This window comes from Bos taurus, chromosome 28, assembly GCF_002263795.3.
Source record: "Bos taurus isolate L1 Dominette 01449 registration number 42190680 breed Hereford chromosome 28, ARS-UCD2.0, whole genome shotgun sequence".
Lineage (NCBI taxonomy): Eukaryota > Metazoa > Chordata > Mammalia > Artiodactyla > Bovidae > Bos > Bos taurus.
The window spans coordinates 27,816,954-27,833,920 of NC_037355.1; the positions used below are offsets into that span (position 1 = coordinate 27,816,954).

Consider the following 16,967-nt stretch of genomic DNA (forward strand, 5'->3'; position numbering starts at 1 on the left):
CTGCTGATGAATTGGGCTGTGTTCCCATCCTGTTGGTTGTTTGACCTGAGGTGTCCCAGCACTGGAGCCTGCAGGCTGTTAGATAGGTAGGGCTAGGTCTTCGTGCCAAAATGGTGTCTTTCAGGAGAGTTCATGCCAATGAATATTCCCTGAGGCTTCTACCTCTGGTGTCCTTGCCTCCACTGTGAGCCAGAGCCGACCTCCATCTCCCCAGGAGATCCTCCAAGACCCCCAAGTAGGTCCGGCCCAGGCTTCTTTGTCCAGGGTCCCAGTGCACAGGAAACTTTGTGTGCACCCTCCGAGAGTGGAGTCTCTGTTTCCCCTTGTCCCATGGAACTCCTGTACTCAAGCCCCATGGCCTTCAAAGCCAACTGCTCTGAGAGCTCCTCCTGATGCCATACCTCCAGGTTGGGAAGCCTGGTGTGGTGCTCAGGACTCTCACTCTTGTGGGAGTATAATTATTTTATGCAATATAATTGTTTTCCAGTTTGTGAGTCACCTTCCTAGTAGGTATGGGATTTAGTTACATCATGAAAGCACCCCTACTACCAGTGTGTTGTGGCTTCTACATTACTTTGGATGTAAAGTATCTTTTTTAATGCTGCTAAAGTCGCTTCAATCATGTCTGACTCTTTGCAACCCTACGGACTATAGCCAGCCAGGCTCCTCCATCCATGGGAATTCTCCAGGCAAGAATACTGGAGTGGGTTGCCATGCCATTCTCCAGGGGATCTTCCCAACCCAGGGATTAAACCCAGGTCTCCTGCATTGCAGGCAGATTCTTTATCACTGAGCCACCACGGAAGCCCTCTTTTTTTTTTTTTTTTGTAGGTTGAGTCTTTTTTTTTTTGATGGTGATTGTTCAGCAGTTAGTTATGATTTTTGGTGTTTTCCTGAAAGGATGTGAACTCATTTCTTCTACTCCACCATCTTTGGGAATAAATTCCTTGGGACCTCAGATGGTAAAGAATCTACCTGCAATGCAGGAGACCACGGTTCGATTCCTGGGTCAAGAATCCTTTGGGGAAGGGATAGGCTACCCACTCCAGTATTCTTGAGCTTCCCTGGTGGCTCAGATGGTAAAGAATCTGCCTGCAATTTGGGAGTCCTGCGTTCAGTCCCTGGTTTGGGAAGATCCTCTGGTGAAGGGAATGATTACCCACTCAAGTGTTCTGGTCTGGAGAATTCCTTGGATAGAAGAGCCTGGAGGAACTACAGTCCATGGGATTGCAAAGAGTTGGACACAACTGAGCGACTTTCACTGTCACTTCGGAAACACTGCTGACATTACACCAGCAGCAACAGCAGTGGCTGTATCTAGGAAGCCCTCACTATTCGTCAGGCTCTTTTTCAAGTGCTTTGCCGGTGTGATGTGATGTAATCCTCACAACTAAATGCTGCAGGAACTTGGTGCTAAGCTCTCTTATTATCCCCACTTTACAGATGGGAAACTATAGCCCAGAGAGGCTGTGTTACTTGCCCAGAGGCACTTGGCTGATAAGTGCCAGAGCCAGGACTCAGCATTTGGTCTTCATCACCAGGGTACACAGCCTACAGCAGGAAGTTGCTCTCAAAGTGCCTCGACCATTAGGTGGGTGGGTGAGCTCACCCCTGACCTGTGCCAGCTTTGCTCTGTCACCCACCAAGGTTCTGAGCCATCTTTTTCCCTTGTCTTCAGTTAAACTGAGCCAAGGTGAAGCCCTCTTATTTTCTACATGATCAAAAGCCAGGTTGAATTCAGAAAGCATGTCTGTTTCTGAAAACGAAGTGTCTGATACATCTGGAAGCCCAACATAATGAGTAAGACAGTTGCTGTCAGCTTGGATTACTGGTCCCAGTTCCATATAAATGACCAGGAGACAGAGACTGTTAGGTGTACCTAACAATCCTCAGCTACTCTCCAGATGAAAGGAAGGAACCAAGAGTAGGGCCAGTGCACAGGATGCCCCTGTCCCTTGGGACACCCAGGTTCACGTGGCCTTGTTCTAATCATCTTGGATTTGTCTCATCTTTTCCCGTCTTCCGGGCTTAGGACTTTCCTGGTCTCAGAGCCAGGACCTCACAGGCTTGGTGGCTGGCAGCTGTGGACAAGCTCAGAGGAGGTTCCTGAGGAAATGTTTAGAGGAGGAAGATGGAAGGATGGTGTCACTGGACCTTACTGCTCCCTGGGAGACATTAGCCAGCCACTTACTCAAGGCTCGGTCCCTCGAGTGGAAGACATGCTCCCAAGAGAGGACCAGCCACCCCTCCTCTTGCTGGAGGCTTTGCTGCCTTTTCAAAGCATTTTGGTGCAAAACTGCCTGGATGGAAGGATTTCTTTTTTAATTTCCCCAATATATGTTATTTTTTTTTGAGGTACAATTACATGTAATATTACATTCAGGTGTTCAACCTAGTCATTCAATATATGTTGCAAAATGATCACTGCAGTAAGTCTAGTTAACATCCATCACTGTACATAGTTAGAATTTTTTCCTGTGATAAGGCGTCTACTCTCAGCAACTTTCACATGTGTAATACAGTATTATTAAGGATTGTGACCATGCTGTGTATTACATCCTCGTGACATTTAGAGGTTTGTACTTGGTGACCCCCTACTTGTTATTCCCATCCACCCCTGCAATATACCCTACCTCTAGCAACCACCAATGTTTTCTGTGTTTAGGAACTCTGTGTTTATTGTTGGCTTCCCTGGTAGCTAAGACAGTAAAGAATCCCCCTGCCAATGCAGGAGACATACTCATAGGTGAGTTTGATCCCTGAGTCAGGAAGATTCCCTGGAGAAGGAAATGGCAACCCACTCCAGTATATATATCCATTCCTTTTCAGATTCTTTTCTCATATAGTTTATTACAGAATATTGAGTAGACTTCCCTGGGCTAAACAGTAGGTTCTTGTTGATTTTCTGTTTCATATATAGTAGTGTATATATGTTAATCCCCAACTCCAATTTATCCCTTCCCTCACCCCCTGCCTTTCCCCTTTAGTAACTATAAGTTTCTTTTCTAAGTCTGTGAGTCTGCTTCTGTTTTGTAAATAAATTCATTTGTAATTTTTTTAGATTCCAAGTACGTGATATCATATGATATTTGTCTTTCTCTGTTTGATTTGTTCATTTGTGTGATAATCTCTAGGCCCATCCATGTTGCTGCAAATGGCATGATTGCTTTCTTTTTAACAGCTGAATAATATCCCATCATACATATGTACCACATCTTCTTTATCCATTCCTCTATCAAAGGACATTTAAGTTGCTTCCATTCCTTGGCTACTATAAATAGTGCTGCAGTGAACACTGCGGTGCATGTATGTTCTCAAATTATGGTTTTCTCCATGTATATATCCAAGAGTGGAATTGCTGGATCATATGGCAGCTCTATTTTTAGTTTTTTAAGGAAACTCCATAGAGTTCTCCATAGTAATTGTACCAATTTAGATTCCCACCAACAGTGTAAAAATGTTCCCTTTTCTCCACACCTTCTCCAGCATTTATTGTTTGTAGACTTTTTGAGGATAGCCATTCTGACTGGTGTGAGGTGATATCTCATTGTAGTTTTGGTTTGCATTTCTCTGATAATTATCAGTGTTAAGCGTTTATTCATGTGCCTCTTGGCCATCTGTATGTCTTCCTTGGAGAAATGTTTATTTGGATCTTATCAGTTCAGTTCAGTTCAGTCTCTCAGTCGTGTCCGACTCTTTGCGACCCCATGAACTGCATGCAGCACGCCAGACCTCCCTGTCCACCACAAACTCCCGGAGTTCACTCACACTCATGTCCATCGAGTCAGCGATGCCATCCAGCCATCTCATCCTCTGTCGTCCCCTTCTCCTCCTACCCCCAATCCCTCCCAGCATCAGAGTATTTTCCAATGAGTCAGCTCTTTGCATGAGGTGGCCAAAGTACTGGAGTTTCAGCTTCAGCATCATTCCCTCCAAAGAAATCCCAGGGCTGATCTCCTTCAGAATGGACTGGTTGGATCTCCTTGCAGTCCAAGGGACTCTCAAGAGTCTTCTCCAACACCACAGTTCAAAAGCATCAATTCTTTGGCGCTCAGCCTTCTTCACAGTCCAACTCTCACATCCATACATGACCACAGGAAAAACCATAGCCTTGACTAGACGGACCTTTGTTGGCAAAGTAATGCTTTTGAATATGCTATCTAGGTTGGTCATAACTTGCCTTCCAAGGAGTAGACGTCTTTTGATTTCGTGGCTGCGGTCACCATCTGCAGTGATTTTGGAGCCCAAAAAAATAAATTCTGACACTGTTTCCACTGTTTCCCCATCTATTTCCCATGAAATGATGGAACCGGATGCCATGATCTTCGTTTTCTGAATGTTGAGCTTTAAGCCAACTTTTTCACTCTCCACTTTCACTTTCATCAAGAGGCTTTTTAGTTCCTCTTCATTTTCTGCCATAAGGCTGGTGTCATCTGCATATCTGAGGTTATTGATATTTCTCCCAGCAATCTTGATTCCAGCTTGTGTTTCTTCCAGTCCAGCGTTTCTCATGATGTACTCTGCATATAAATTAAATAAGCAGGGTGACAATATACAACCTTGACGTACTCCTTTTCCTATTTGGAACCAGTCTGTTATTCCATGTCCAGTTCTAACTGTTGCTTCCTGACCTGCATACAGATTTCTTAAGAGGCAGGTCAGGTGGTCTGATAGTCCCATCTCTTTCAGAATTTTTCAGTTTATTGTGATCCACACAGTCAAAGGCTTTGGCATAGTCAATAAAGCAGAAATAGATGTTTTTCTGGAACTCTTGCTTTTTTCATGATCCAGCAGATGTTGGCAATTTGATCTCTGGTTCCTCTGCCTTTTCTAAAACCAGCTTGAACATCAGGAAGCTCACGGTTCACATATTGCTGAAGCCTGGCTTGGAGAATTTTGAGCATTACTTTACTAGCATGTGAGATGAGTGCAATTGTGTGGTAGTTTGAGCATTCTTTGGCATTGCCTTTCTTTGAGATTGGAATGAAAACTGACCTTTTCCAGTCCTGTGGCCACTGCTGAGTTTTCCAAATTTGCTGGCATATTGAGTGCAGCACTTTCACAGCATCATCTTTCAAGATTTGGAATAGCTCAACCTGGAATTCCATCACCTCCACTAGCTTTGCTCATAGTGATGCTTTCTAAGGCCCACTTGACTTCACATTCCAGGATGTCTGGCTCTAGGTGAGTGATCACACCATCGTGATTATCTGGGTCGTGACGATCTTTTTTGTAAGGTTCTTCTGTGTATTCTTGCCACCTCTTCTTAATATCTTCTGCTTCTGTTAGGTCCATATCATTTCTGTCCTTTATCGAGCCCGTCTTTGCATGAAATGTTCCCTTGGTATCTCTAATTTTCTTGAAGAGATCCCTAGTCTTTCCCATTCTGTTGTTTTCTTCTATTTCTTTGCATTGATCGCTAAGGAAGGCTTTCTTATCTCTTCTTGCTCTTCTTTGGAACTCTGCATTCAGATGCTTATATTTTTCCTTTTCTCCTTTGCTTTTCGCTTCTCTTCTTTTCACAGCTATTTGTAAGGCCTCCCCAGACAGCCATTTTGCTTTTCTGCATTTCTTTTCCATGGGGATGGTCTTGATCCCTGTCTCCTGTACAATGTCATGAACCTTCCATTCCATAGTTCATCAGGCACTCTTATCTGTCAGATCTAGGCCCTTAAATCTATTTCTTACTTCCACTGTATAATCATAAGGGATTTGATTTAGGTCATATCTGAATGGTATAGTGATTTTCCCTACTTTCTTCAATTTAAGTCTGAATTTGGTAATAAGGAGTTCATGATCTGAGCCACAGTCAGCCCCCGGTCTTGTTTTTGTTGACTGTATAGAGCTTCTCCATCTTTGGCTACAAAGAACATAATCAGTCTGATTTCAGTGTTGACCATCTGGTGATGTCCATGTGTAGAGTCTTCTCTTGTGTTGTTGGAAGAGGGTGTTTGCTATGACCAATGCGTTTTCTTGGCAAAACTCTATTAGTCTTGGTCCTGCTTCATTCCGTATACCAAGGCCAAATTTGCCTGTTACTCCAGGTGTTTCTTGACCTCCTACTTTTGCATTCCAGTCCCCTCTAATGAAAAGGACATCTTTTTTGGGTGTTAGTTCTAAAAGGTCTTGTAGGTCTTCATAGAACCGTTCAGCTTCTTAAGCATTACTGGTTGGGGCATAGACTTGGATTACTGTGATATTGAATGGGTCTTATGGAAAAACCCAAACAAACTTTTTTGGCCAACCTGATAGATGTTGGAGATTAATCCCTTGTCAGTTACATTGTTTGCAAATATTTTTCCCATATCCTGCATTCTCACACTTGCTTAGTTTTGATACCATATTTGTGTGTGGATGATTTCTTACCTGTTTCTGTATATTTGTCTTTACTGGTGAGTTTTCACATTCATGAATTTTTTGTTTATAGTTTAGACCTTTTCTGCCTAGAGAATTCCTTTAGAATTTGTTGTAAAATGTTGGTGCTGAATTCTCTGAGCTTTTACTTGTCTGTGAAGCTTCTGGTTTCTGCCTTAAATCTGAAGGAGAGCCTTGCTGGGTAAAGTATTCTTGGTTGTGGGTGCTTCTCTTTCAACTTTAAGTGTATTGTGCCACTCCCCCCTGGCCCGTAGAATTGCTCCTGAGCAATCAGCTGATAAACTCATGAGAGTCCCTTTTATGTTATTTGTTGCTTTTCTCTTGTTACTTTAAATTTTTTTTTTTTGTCAATTTAATTACTAATATGTCTCAGCATCTTCCTCTTTGGGTTTAAAGACTCCCAAAGGGCCCTTCTTCGGAACTCTTTGTGCTTCCTAGACTTGGGTGCCTGTTTCTTTCCCCATGTTAAAGAAACTTGCAGCTACTGTCTCTTCAAATATTTCTCAGGTCCTTTCTCTCTCTCTCTTCTCCTCTGGGACCCCTATCATGCAAATGTTGATGCATTTAATGTTGTCCCAGAGGTCTCTTAGACTGTCTTAATTTCTTTTTCATCTTTTTCCTTTCTTCTGTTCTGTGGCAGTGATTCCTGCCATTCTGTCTTCCATGTTATCTGCATTCTGCCTCATTTGTTCTGCCATTGATCCCTTCTAGTGTGTTTTTCATTTCAGATACTTTATTGTTCATCTCTTTGTTCGTTCTTTAGTCCTCCTAGGTCTTTGTTAAATATTTCCTATGTCTTCTTGATTTGTGGCTCCATTATTTTCCTGAGAGCTAGGAACATCTTTGCTATCATTACTCTGAGTTCTTTTTTGGGTAGATTGCCTATCTCCTATTTACTTAGTTGTTCTTCTAGGATTTTATCTGTTACCTTCATCTGGGACACATTCTTCTGCTGGCTCGTTTTGTCTAACTTTCTGTGATTGTGGTTTCTATTCTACAGACTGCAGGGTTGTAGTTCTTCTTCTGCTTTCTGCCCTCCCGTTGGACGAGGCTGGCTGAGAGGCTTGTGCAGACTCTGACGGGAGCACGTGGTTCCTGCCTACTGGCAGGTGGGGCTGGGTCTTGTCCTTCTGGTGGACAGAGACGTGTCAGGGGGTGTGTTCAGTGAGCAGCTGTGCGGGACCTGAGAAAATATTTAAACAGATAATAGCTGCACGCTTCTTTAACACTGCTGAGAGTCAAGAAGACTTCCAGCAGCCTGTATGCTAACAGGCGGGGCTGTGTCCCCACACTATTGCCTGTTTGGTTTGGGGTGTCCCAGCCCTGGAGCCTGCAGGCTTTTGTTGGGGCAGGCCTTAATGAGAAAATGGCTGCCTCCAAGAGGGCTCCCAGTGAGTGCTCCCCGGAACTGCTGCCTCCAGTGTCTTTGTGCGTGAAGCCATAGTCGCTCCACCTTCACAGTAGGCCCTCCAGTACCAGCGGGCAGTTGTGGCCCAGGCTCTTCTGTGAGCACTACTCTTTTCCTGGGTCCTGGTGGACATACTTCATGAGTGGAGTTTCTGTTTCCCCCAGTCCTTTGGAATTTCTGCAGTCAAACCCTGCTGGCCTTCAAAACCAAATTCTCTGGGGCCTCTCTTCCCATTGCCAAGCTCCTAGGCTGGAGAGCCTGACACGGGGCTCAGAACGTTCACTCCTAGGGGAGAACTGCTATGATATAATTGTTTTCCAGTGGGTCACCCACCCAGCAGGCATAGGATGTGATTTTATCACAGTGCATCCCTCCTACTATCTTGTCGTGACTTCTTCTTTGTGTTTGGATCTAGGATATCCTTTTTGATAGGTTCCAGATTCTTGTTGTTGATGGTTGTTCATCAGTTAATTGTGATTTTAGTGTTTTTGTAAGAAGAGGTAAGGTCACATCCTTCTACTCCATCATCATATCTTCCAAAAAGAACTTTTTTTTTCCTTGTGCTTCATCTAGCTTCACTTGATATGTATAGGGTACCTCAGACAGAGGCCTCCACCCAGCACTTCAGACCAGAGTTCGTCTGATCTGTGTGTCTGCTTTTATGCCAATACCATACTGTTTTGGTTCCTGTAACTTTGTAATATAGTTTGAAATCAGGGAGTGTGATGGCTCTAGCTTTGTTTTATTTTCTCAAGATTAGGTTGGCTCTGTTATGGTTCCACACAAATTTTAGGATTATTGTTCCATTTCTGTGGAAAGTGCCATTGGAATTTTGATAGAGATTGCGTTGAATCTGCAGATTGCTTTAAGTACTATGGACATTTTAGCCATATTAATTCTTTCAATCCATGAGCATGGAATATCTTTTTATTTGTCTTTTTTAGTCTCTCTCATCAATGTCATATTTTTCAGTGTATAGGTTTTCACCTCTTTGGTTAAATTTATTTCTAGGTAGTATTTTACTGTGGTTTTTTTGTGTGTGTATGTGTGTGCAATTGTAAGCGGGACTTTTTTCCTAATTTTTCTTCCTGATAGTTCATTATTAGTATGAAGAAACAGAACAGACTTTTGTATATTGATTTTGTATCCTGCAGCTTTACCACATTCCTTTGATTTTAACCTTTTTTTTTTTTTTTGGTGGAGTGATTTGGGTTTTCTACATATAACATGATGTCATCTGTCAATAGTGAAAGTTTTACTTCTCTTCTGATTTGAATGCCCTCTTTTTTCTTGCTTAATTATTGTAGCTAGGACTTCTAGTACTATGTTGAATGAAAGTGACAAGAATGGGCATCATTATCTTGTCCCTGATCTTAGAGAAAAAACTTTCAGATTTTCAGCATTGAGTATAATGTTCGCTGTGAGCTTGTCACATATGGCTTTTATTATCTTGAGGTACTTTTCCTCTATATCCATTTTGTTGACAGTTGTTATCATAAATGTATACCAGATTTTGCCACATGCTTATTCTGTGTTTTTTAAGATGGTTTATTAATTATTTTCAGCTAGTCTGGGTCTTCATTGCTGCACACAGGCTTTCTCTCGTTGTGAGCAGGAGCTGCTCTTCATTGTGGTGTGTGGGCTTCTTGTTGCAGTGGCTTCTCTTGTTGCAGAGCGTGGGCTCTAGGGGCACAGGCTGCAGTAGTTACAGAGTGTGGGCTCAGTAGTTGTGCTTCACCGCCTCTAAAGCACTGGCTTGGTAGTTGTGGCACATGGGCTCAGTTGCTACACAGCATGTGGGATATTCCCAGAGCAGGGATTGGACCTACGTCTCCTACATTGACAGGTGGATTGTTAACCACTAGGCCACCAGGGAAGCCCTTACTCTGTGTTTAGTGAGATGATCATATGATACAATCTTTTGCTGTGTTAGTGTCACACGTCACGTTGATTTGCAGATGCTGACCCATCTTTGCATCCCTGGAATAAATCCCACTTGATCGTGGTGTATGGTCCTCTTAACGTTCTGTTGGGTTTGATCTGTAATGTTTTCTGAGGTTTTTGCGTCTTTGTTCATCGGGATAGTGGCCTGTCATTTTCTTGTCTTGTCCTTATCTGGTTTTGGTGTCAGGGTAAAGCTGGACTCATAAAATGAGTTTGGAAGTATTCCTTACTCTTCTCTCTTGGGAGAGAGTTTGAGAAGGATTGGAATTGATTGTTCTTCAAATTTTTGATGGAGTTCACTAGTGAATCCACCTGGTCTTGGACTTTTGTTTGGGAGATATTCTTGACTATTGGGTTTATCTCCTTATCAGTAACCAGTGTGTTCAGACTTTCTATTTCTTCATGATTTAATCTTGATAGTCTGTGTGTTTCTAGGAATTTATCCATTTCTTCTAGATTGTTTGGTTTGTTGGCATATGATTTTTTTTGCTGCTGCTGCTAAGTCACTTCAGTCGTGTCTGACTCTGCGACCCCATAGATGGCAGCCCACCAGGCTCCTCCGTCCCTGGGATTCTCCAGGCAAGAACACTGGAGTGGATTGCCATTTCCTTCTCCAGTGCATGAAAGTGAAAAGTGAAAGGGAAGTCGCTCAGTCGTGTCCGACTCTTTGCAACCCCATGGACTGCAGCCTACCAGGCTCCTCTGCCCATGGGATTTTCCAGGCGAGAGTACTGAAGTGGGGTGCCATTGCCTTCTCCGTGATTTTTCTTAGTAGTCACTAATAATCTTTTGTACTTCTGTGGTATCAGTTTTAAGAATTTCTGACCACTGCAGTTCCTTAACATCTAAATATCTCCAGTAGGCAGAAACTCTTGTCCACAGCAAGAGGAGCATAATTCTGCCCAAGTTTCCTCATTGATTAAATCAACATACTCCTGCCCTTTCAGTACCTGACCATCATTCATCTCTCATGTGGTCCTGATCCCTGCCCACCACCTCCTGTTAAACATAGCTGCTCTTCTTATTTAGGGAAAATGACAAGGCAAATTTCAGACTTTGTTAATGTCTCTCTGTTAATCACCTTGGGCAAGGACAGGCTGGTAAACGCAGGCCCTTATCCACAAACCGCTTTAAACCAGGGTGTCCTTTCCCTTCCTCCTCCCGGCCTGACACAGGTTCTCTCTGGACAAGGACACAGGACTCATTGTGCTGATTGCCAGACTGGACTACGAGCTCATCCAGCGCTTCACCTTGACGGTCATTGCCCGGGACGGGGGCGGTGAGGAGACCACAGGCCGGGTCAGGATCAACGTGTTGGATGTCAATGACAACGTGCCCACCTTCCAGAAGGATGCCTATGTGGGCGCCCTGAGAGAGAACGAGCCTTCCGTCACACAGCTGGTGCGACTCCGGGTAAGATACCGGGGTGCCATTTGATCTGTCTGTTTCCCTTGTCCTTCTCTCTCTCTGCCGTCTCCTTGACTACCCCTTTGTAGAGCCACTGCAAGAAGTGCTGACACCCACCCACGAGGGATTCTGCTCAGATCAGGGGTCACATTCTCCATCTGTGTCAGGCCCACCTCTGAGCATCACTTTGCATCCCTGGTTACTGGGTAAGACTAGTGTCTGCTTTGGCTTAGACTTTAGGTCTCCAGTCACCACCCTGCACCTCCCTTGGTGAGTGCCAAGCAGTTCTTTGTGTAAAGCCCCCCATCCAAACCCTTTAGTGATAGCCTACAGTCAGGTACCGCTGTGGCTGGAAGGAGCCAGAGACCATGGACACAACCCAGTTCACGGAAGGGGAAATAGGAAGGGAGAGGCAGGCCCAGTGAATTAGTAGAGAGCCAGGACCAGAACTTGGGGCTCCATGCTTCAGGCCTCCTCCTGCAGTGAGTCCCTCCACCATACGCCAGTGACCTGTAATCAGAAACTTCTTAACATCTCATGCCCCTTCCTCACTCTGCCAACCCAGAGTGACAGGACCCAGAGCCTCCAATAAGAACTTCTGAAGGAGGCAGGGATAAGGGCAAGGTGGAAGAGGTGGGCATGGGGGACACACAGAAGGCATAACCACGTGCCCACCCAGTATGGCCATGGCTCCGCAGTGGACCCTGCCCACCTCCCTGCCCAGCTCCTCTTACACACAGACCAGAGGGAGGCCCCTGGAGGCTCCTAGGGTCAGAGACATTTGGGAAGAGCTAATTAATGCAGCCACACCAGAGACGGTCAAGGAGGAGGAGGATACCTGACCCCATTCCAAGTATCTTCTCTCCTTGCATCCATCCATCTCAACCTGCATTTATTAGACATCTGCTGGGTGCCAAACACTGGGCTGAACTCTAAGTATCAGTTGCAGTCAAGAAATGAAGTTCCTTCTCACATGGAGCTGACAGTCTGAACAAGGAAGGCAGAAAGTAGGCAGGCTATAATCAGGAAGGAGACGAATGGGGTGTCCAGCACAGGACCTAACCCAGTCCAGTGGTCAGGGAAGGCCTCCGTACATAGGAAGGTCCAGCTGGGACTAGGGGTCTAGGTGATGGTCATGCCAGGTGTGGTAGAGACCCTTTTCATCCTCTGGATAAGGCCTAGACTTCCTCTGTTCCCTCTAGGCCTTCAGCCTGCCCTCTAGGTTCTCCAGGATACCTCCACACCCCTACATCATGTGTGTCTGCTGGGAGCCAGAGGGTAGCCGTCAACTTGGGGACAAGGAGAGCCTGGATTACCCAGAGAAGGGTGCTCAGAGAGAGTCCAGCCCTTCTTTCCTTCCACCCTCTTCTGGCCCCAGCATCACTGAAAGCTCATGGGCTCTGTTCACCGTCTTCCTTCCAGGCAACGGATGAAGACTCGCCTCCCAACAACCAGATCACCTACAGCATCGTCAATGCCTCTGCCTTCGGCAGCTACTTCGACATCAGTGTGTATGAAGGCTATGGTGGTACGTGCGGGAGTGAGGGCCCGGCTGGGGAGGAGGGTCGACAGGTGGGAACAGGGCTGCACTTCACACCTGTCTCAGGAGGGGGCCCTTCTGCCTCCCAGACACCCTGGGCCACTTGGGGAGCTGCCCCACAGCTCCTGTCGGCTGGAGCAGCATGTGGTGTGGGGTCACCTTTTCATAGGCTCAAGATCTGTGTCTCTGATCAGCCAGATCTTTGAATCTTAGTTTTGTGGCCAGCTGGGCTTCTTAAGTTACCACCGTGTGTGAGGTCTTTGTTAAGAAAAGGTGTCTGGGCAGATCTGTGGTGTGTGGGGGGCGCGGGTTGGGGGAGGCTTATTAGCCAAGCTTCCCCATCATTTGGGTATGCTGTGGCTACTGCCCAGCCCTTCCTGGAAGTGGCCTTTCCCTTTCCCTGCCATACTCTGGAACTTGCCCTACCTGCCCCACTGTGGGTCCTGATCCCAGGAGCCCAGGAAGGAAATAGCAGCAACAACCTCAAGCTCCAAGATCCCAAGAGACCACTTGTTTTTCTTCCGAGCCCCAGAGACAGAGGGCGATTTGCCGAAGTCACACAGCAGAACTGTCCGGGCAGGCCCTTGTGATCGGGCTCTTGGCTGCCTTCAGCACCTGCCTCCCCCCCAGAGTCCAGCTGCTGAGAACCACTTGCACTCGCACCTGACGGGGCCACTTCTGTGATTTGCAGTCTGCTCCTTCCACTGGGAAAGCCCTTCCTCCCCACCCCTTTGCCCTGCTTCCCTTTTACCTCTGGCTAGCTTTAAGATCATTTGGATGTCCTCTCCTCCGCAAAGCTTCCCTAATGCTGGAAGATGAGCTCAGTGTCCCCAAGACAGAGCAGATGGGCACTGGGTGACTCTGAGTGTGGGACTCACTCCTCCTCCTACCCCACAGTTGTGTCAGAGACATGGACCTGCAGACGCTGCATCCTGGCTCAGGATGCTACAGCCTAAGGGCCTCTGTAAGATCTGTGCCCGCTTTTAAAAGCTGAGCAGTCCCACACCTCTGCCACCCTCACACCTCACCACCTTCTCAGCAAGAAGAACCACCCTTGGGCTTTATATCACTAAAGTGGTAATTGTGTTTGTTTCCCAAATAGAAAGTGGCAGTTTAATATTGTGGGTAATGCCTTTGCAGACTACCTATGCCCCCACTCCCAAGCCAGTATGTCTTCCTTCCTAAAACTGAAAATGAATGGCTTAGCATGAAAGGAAAAGGTGAGAGTCCAGGCATGTGCAGTGTGTCTCTGGGGAAGACACTGAACCTCTCTGAGCCTGCTTTCCTCATCTGTAAAGTGGGGCTTACCTTACCACCAAAATAGTTGCCAGCTGCTGGACTCAAGAGTGGGCCTGGCACAGATCAAGTAGTCAGTAAACCTCAGTCAAGTCCATGAGGCTCTGGGAGTTCACAGGCAGAAGGGAAAAACCAGGCCAAGCCAGCCACACCCTGTCTGTCCAAAGGGGAGCCCTGGCCAGATGGGCATGTAAAGTCTGCTTACAGAGGGCCTGGGGCCTGTCCTGTCATTTCAGTGATCAGCGTGAGCCGCCCCCTGGATTATGAACAGATACCCAATGGGCTGATTTATCTGACCGTCATGGCGAAGGACGCTGGCAACCCTCCTCTGAACAGCACTGTCTCTGTCACCATTGAGGTGTTTGTAAGTACCCAGGGGTGCACTGGCCTTGCTATTCTGGGAACTGAGGTGGTGACTGTGCTCCCAGAGTGTTGGAGCCCTGCTAAAACCCTGTGTCCCCACATCCTTGGCTGTCCCCACAGCTCAGAGCATTACTCAGACTGTCCCAAAGGCTGTCCCCTAGCAAACTGCCTCCTCGCTTGGCCAGGAAAGGCACGGGGCACTGGGACCCAAGGATAGCCTGATAGTCCTGCTGTAATTTCATTTCGGAGCCTTGGGACTCCCTCTGGGGTGGAGCAGGAGCTGGGGCTCATGCAGGGAGGTAATGTCCTGTGTTCCTTCATTTATAGCCACATTCCGTGAAGTTCAAGGGAATTCCTGGAAGGTCATCTTCTCTCTTCTATCTCTCTCTGGGCCCCTCTTTCTTCTTCACTTCCTTTTTCCATTCCTCTGAAGATCTAAAGGGGCCTGAAACCAAACCACAGCTTGTCTGACACGAATATCAAGCACACCTTAGTGCTTTCCGTGTCTGAAATTATCAGTCACTGAATCCATCTCCACACTGGTTCATTGGCCCCACACAGCTCCCACAGCAATCCCAGGGATGCAGATCATGGTCTGACACCAGGCCAGTGGGCCTTCCCGCCCCCCGGCCCAGACACCCACCTCCATCCCATTAAAGGCTACTGCCTGTGGAGACGGTGAACACGTGCTGATGGAAGAGTTAGTGCATTACCGGCTCCTGGAGGATTTGATCAGATTGTCAGGTTAGGAGATTCGCTGTGATTTGACAAAGGCACCCACTCCAGTGTTCTTGCCTGGAGAATCCCAGGGACGGGGGAGCCTGGTGGGCTGCCGTCTTTGGGGTTGCACAGAGTCGGGCATGACTGAAGCGCCTTAGCAGCAGCAGCAGTAGCAGCAGCAGAAACTTGCCCAGAGCAGGTTGCCGGATGACTTTCCTATCCCAGCCGGCTTTGCCAACATCCCCTGGTGTTGCCTCACACCTGCCTTTATCGAGCCTCATCCTCTCAACCCAAGACTGAGCCTCCAGGGCCAGCCCTGGGCAGGGGACCCCACTTGCTTACAGAATATGTTGGGGTGGGCAGTGATGGAAAAGTCTAGGGTGATGCCTGGAGGAACCTTGCGTCTGGGCATGTGGGAGCAACATTTAGGGGGAACAGGGGACAGAGAGGCTCTATAGAACCAGGTCCAGGAAATGGAAGGGCAGAGTCTAGGACCCTCATCTGACACTTCAGGCTCCACGGGGAGGCCAGAAGGAGATCCTCAAAAACCCAAAAGCATGCCTGCCTTTAACCTGAGACCACCCACCTGAAACCCAAGGCTAAGAGCGGAGAAGCACAGTACGCTTGCTACCAGCCCTGACCACATCCTGGTATTCTTGCCTGCGTGGCCCTGACCCTGACCACAGCCCCCAGTGTCCCCTTAATCTTGGCCACACTCGTAACCCTGACCAGTCCCCTCACCACCACCACCACTTTCAACCAGAATCCTGCTCTGCTCAGGCAAGCAGTGAATTCTTCCCGTGTGTGCTGTGCAGTAGAGACTGGGGAGGGATATGAAGGTGACTATGAATCCTGCTCCCCCACAAAGGGACACTGAAGAGAGAGAAGAGCATGGCTTGGGAGGCGTATGGCTTTGACACTCAGCTCTGCCACCGTCTAGCCATGTGACCTGGGATTCTTTTCCTCTCTGAACCTCAGTTTCCTCATCTAAAGAGTGGGGATCCTCATGGTACTGTCATGAAGATTAAGCTTGATCCTGTGGGTGGTACTTGGCTCCAGTAACATGGGCCATCTTACTGCTGGTAAGACAGATATGTTCCAATGGCAGCATGCATACTCCAGGCTCTCTAATGCACAGGGAGTTCCAGGGAATTCAGCTGGGCAGAGAAGGACCTGCTCTAGACTTTTTGCAAACGGATGTGAAATAGGGTGAGAGTAGGGGAGGTTTAGGGAAATAAGTTGAGGTGTTCCATGCTACCCAGGTATGGGCACGTAGCATTGACCAAGTGGAAATTCAAACTTCTGGAGCCTCGTGCTGTGCCAGCGGCTTTCACGTTACATAGGCTCTCTCGATCCCATTCTGCAGACGAGGCAGCTGAGGCTCAGGGAGGGAGCATAGCTGGTGCAGGGTCACCAGTGCCTTCCTCGCTTTCTGGCCGGTAAGTGGCATTTGAATTTACCTCCAGTCCTAGTTAGCCAAGATTTGAACTCTGACCAGTCTGACTCCTGGGCTCACGTTCTACCCACCACACTCCTAGGTTTGGAGGCTTAGACATCCCAGTCTTCATGTGACTGAGACTAGTGTGCCTCAGAGTTCATGTGGATTCCCCAGGCGTCTTCGTAAAATGCAAATTCTCACTTAGCACATCTGGGGAAGGGCTGAGGCTCTGCGTTTCTACATGCTCCCATGAGACACTGATCCTTCTGGCCAGGGAACCACGAGTAGTGAGGCCTTCAAAAATCTGCCCTCATGGGATCTTGAATCCCAGGGACTGCCCCAAATCCCAGCCCGCTTCCCAACCTGTGGTTCGCTAAGAAAGGACCTGGGGAGGGCCTCTCTCTCTTTTTGCCTCAACCCTTCACATGGAGCTGGAACAGGAAGTGAATGGCCCAGAGTCAGAACTGACCTTTTAT

General features: G+C 47.2%; 1 protein-coding gene across 7 annotated transcripts in view; it reads left to right on the forward strand.

Moving 5' to 3' along the window:
- The window catches only part of CDH23 (cadherin related 23), a 460,382-nt gene that overhangs the window by 313,391 nt on the left and 130,024 nt on the right, over positions 1–16,967 (forward strand). For all 7 annotated transcript variants that reach the window (XM_059882631.1, XM_059882625.1, XM_059882626.1 and 4 more), the window contains 3 exons: positions 10,903–11,140; positions 12,557–12,662; positions 14,207–14,334. In XM_059882631.1, the coding sequence (XP_059738614.1) occupies positions 10,903–11,140; positions 12,557–12,662; positions 14,207–14,334 (472 nt within the window). The remainder of the gene's footprint in view (positions 1–10,902; positions 11,141–12,556; positions 12,663–14,206; positions 14,335–16,967) is intronic.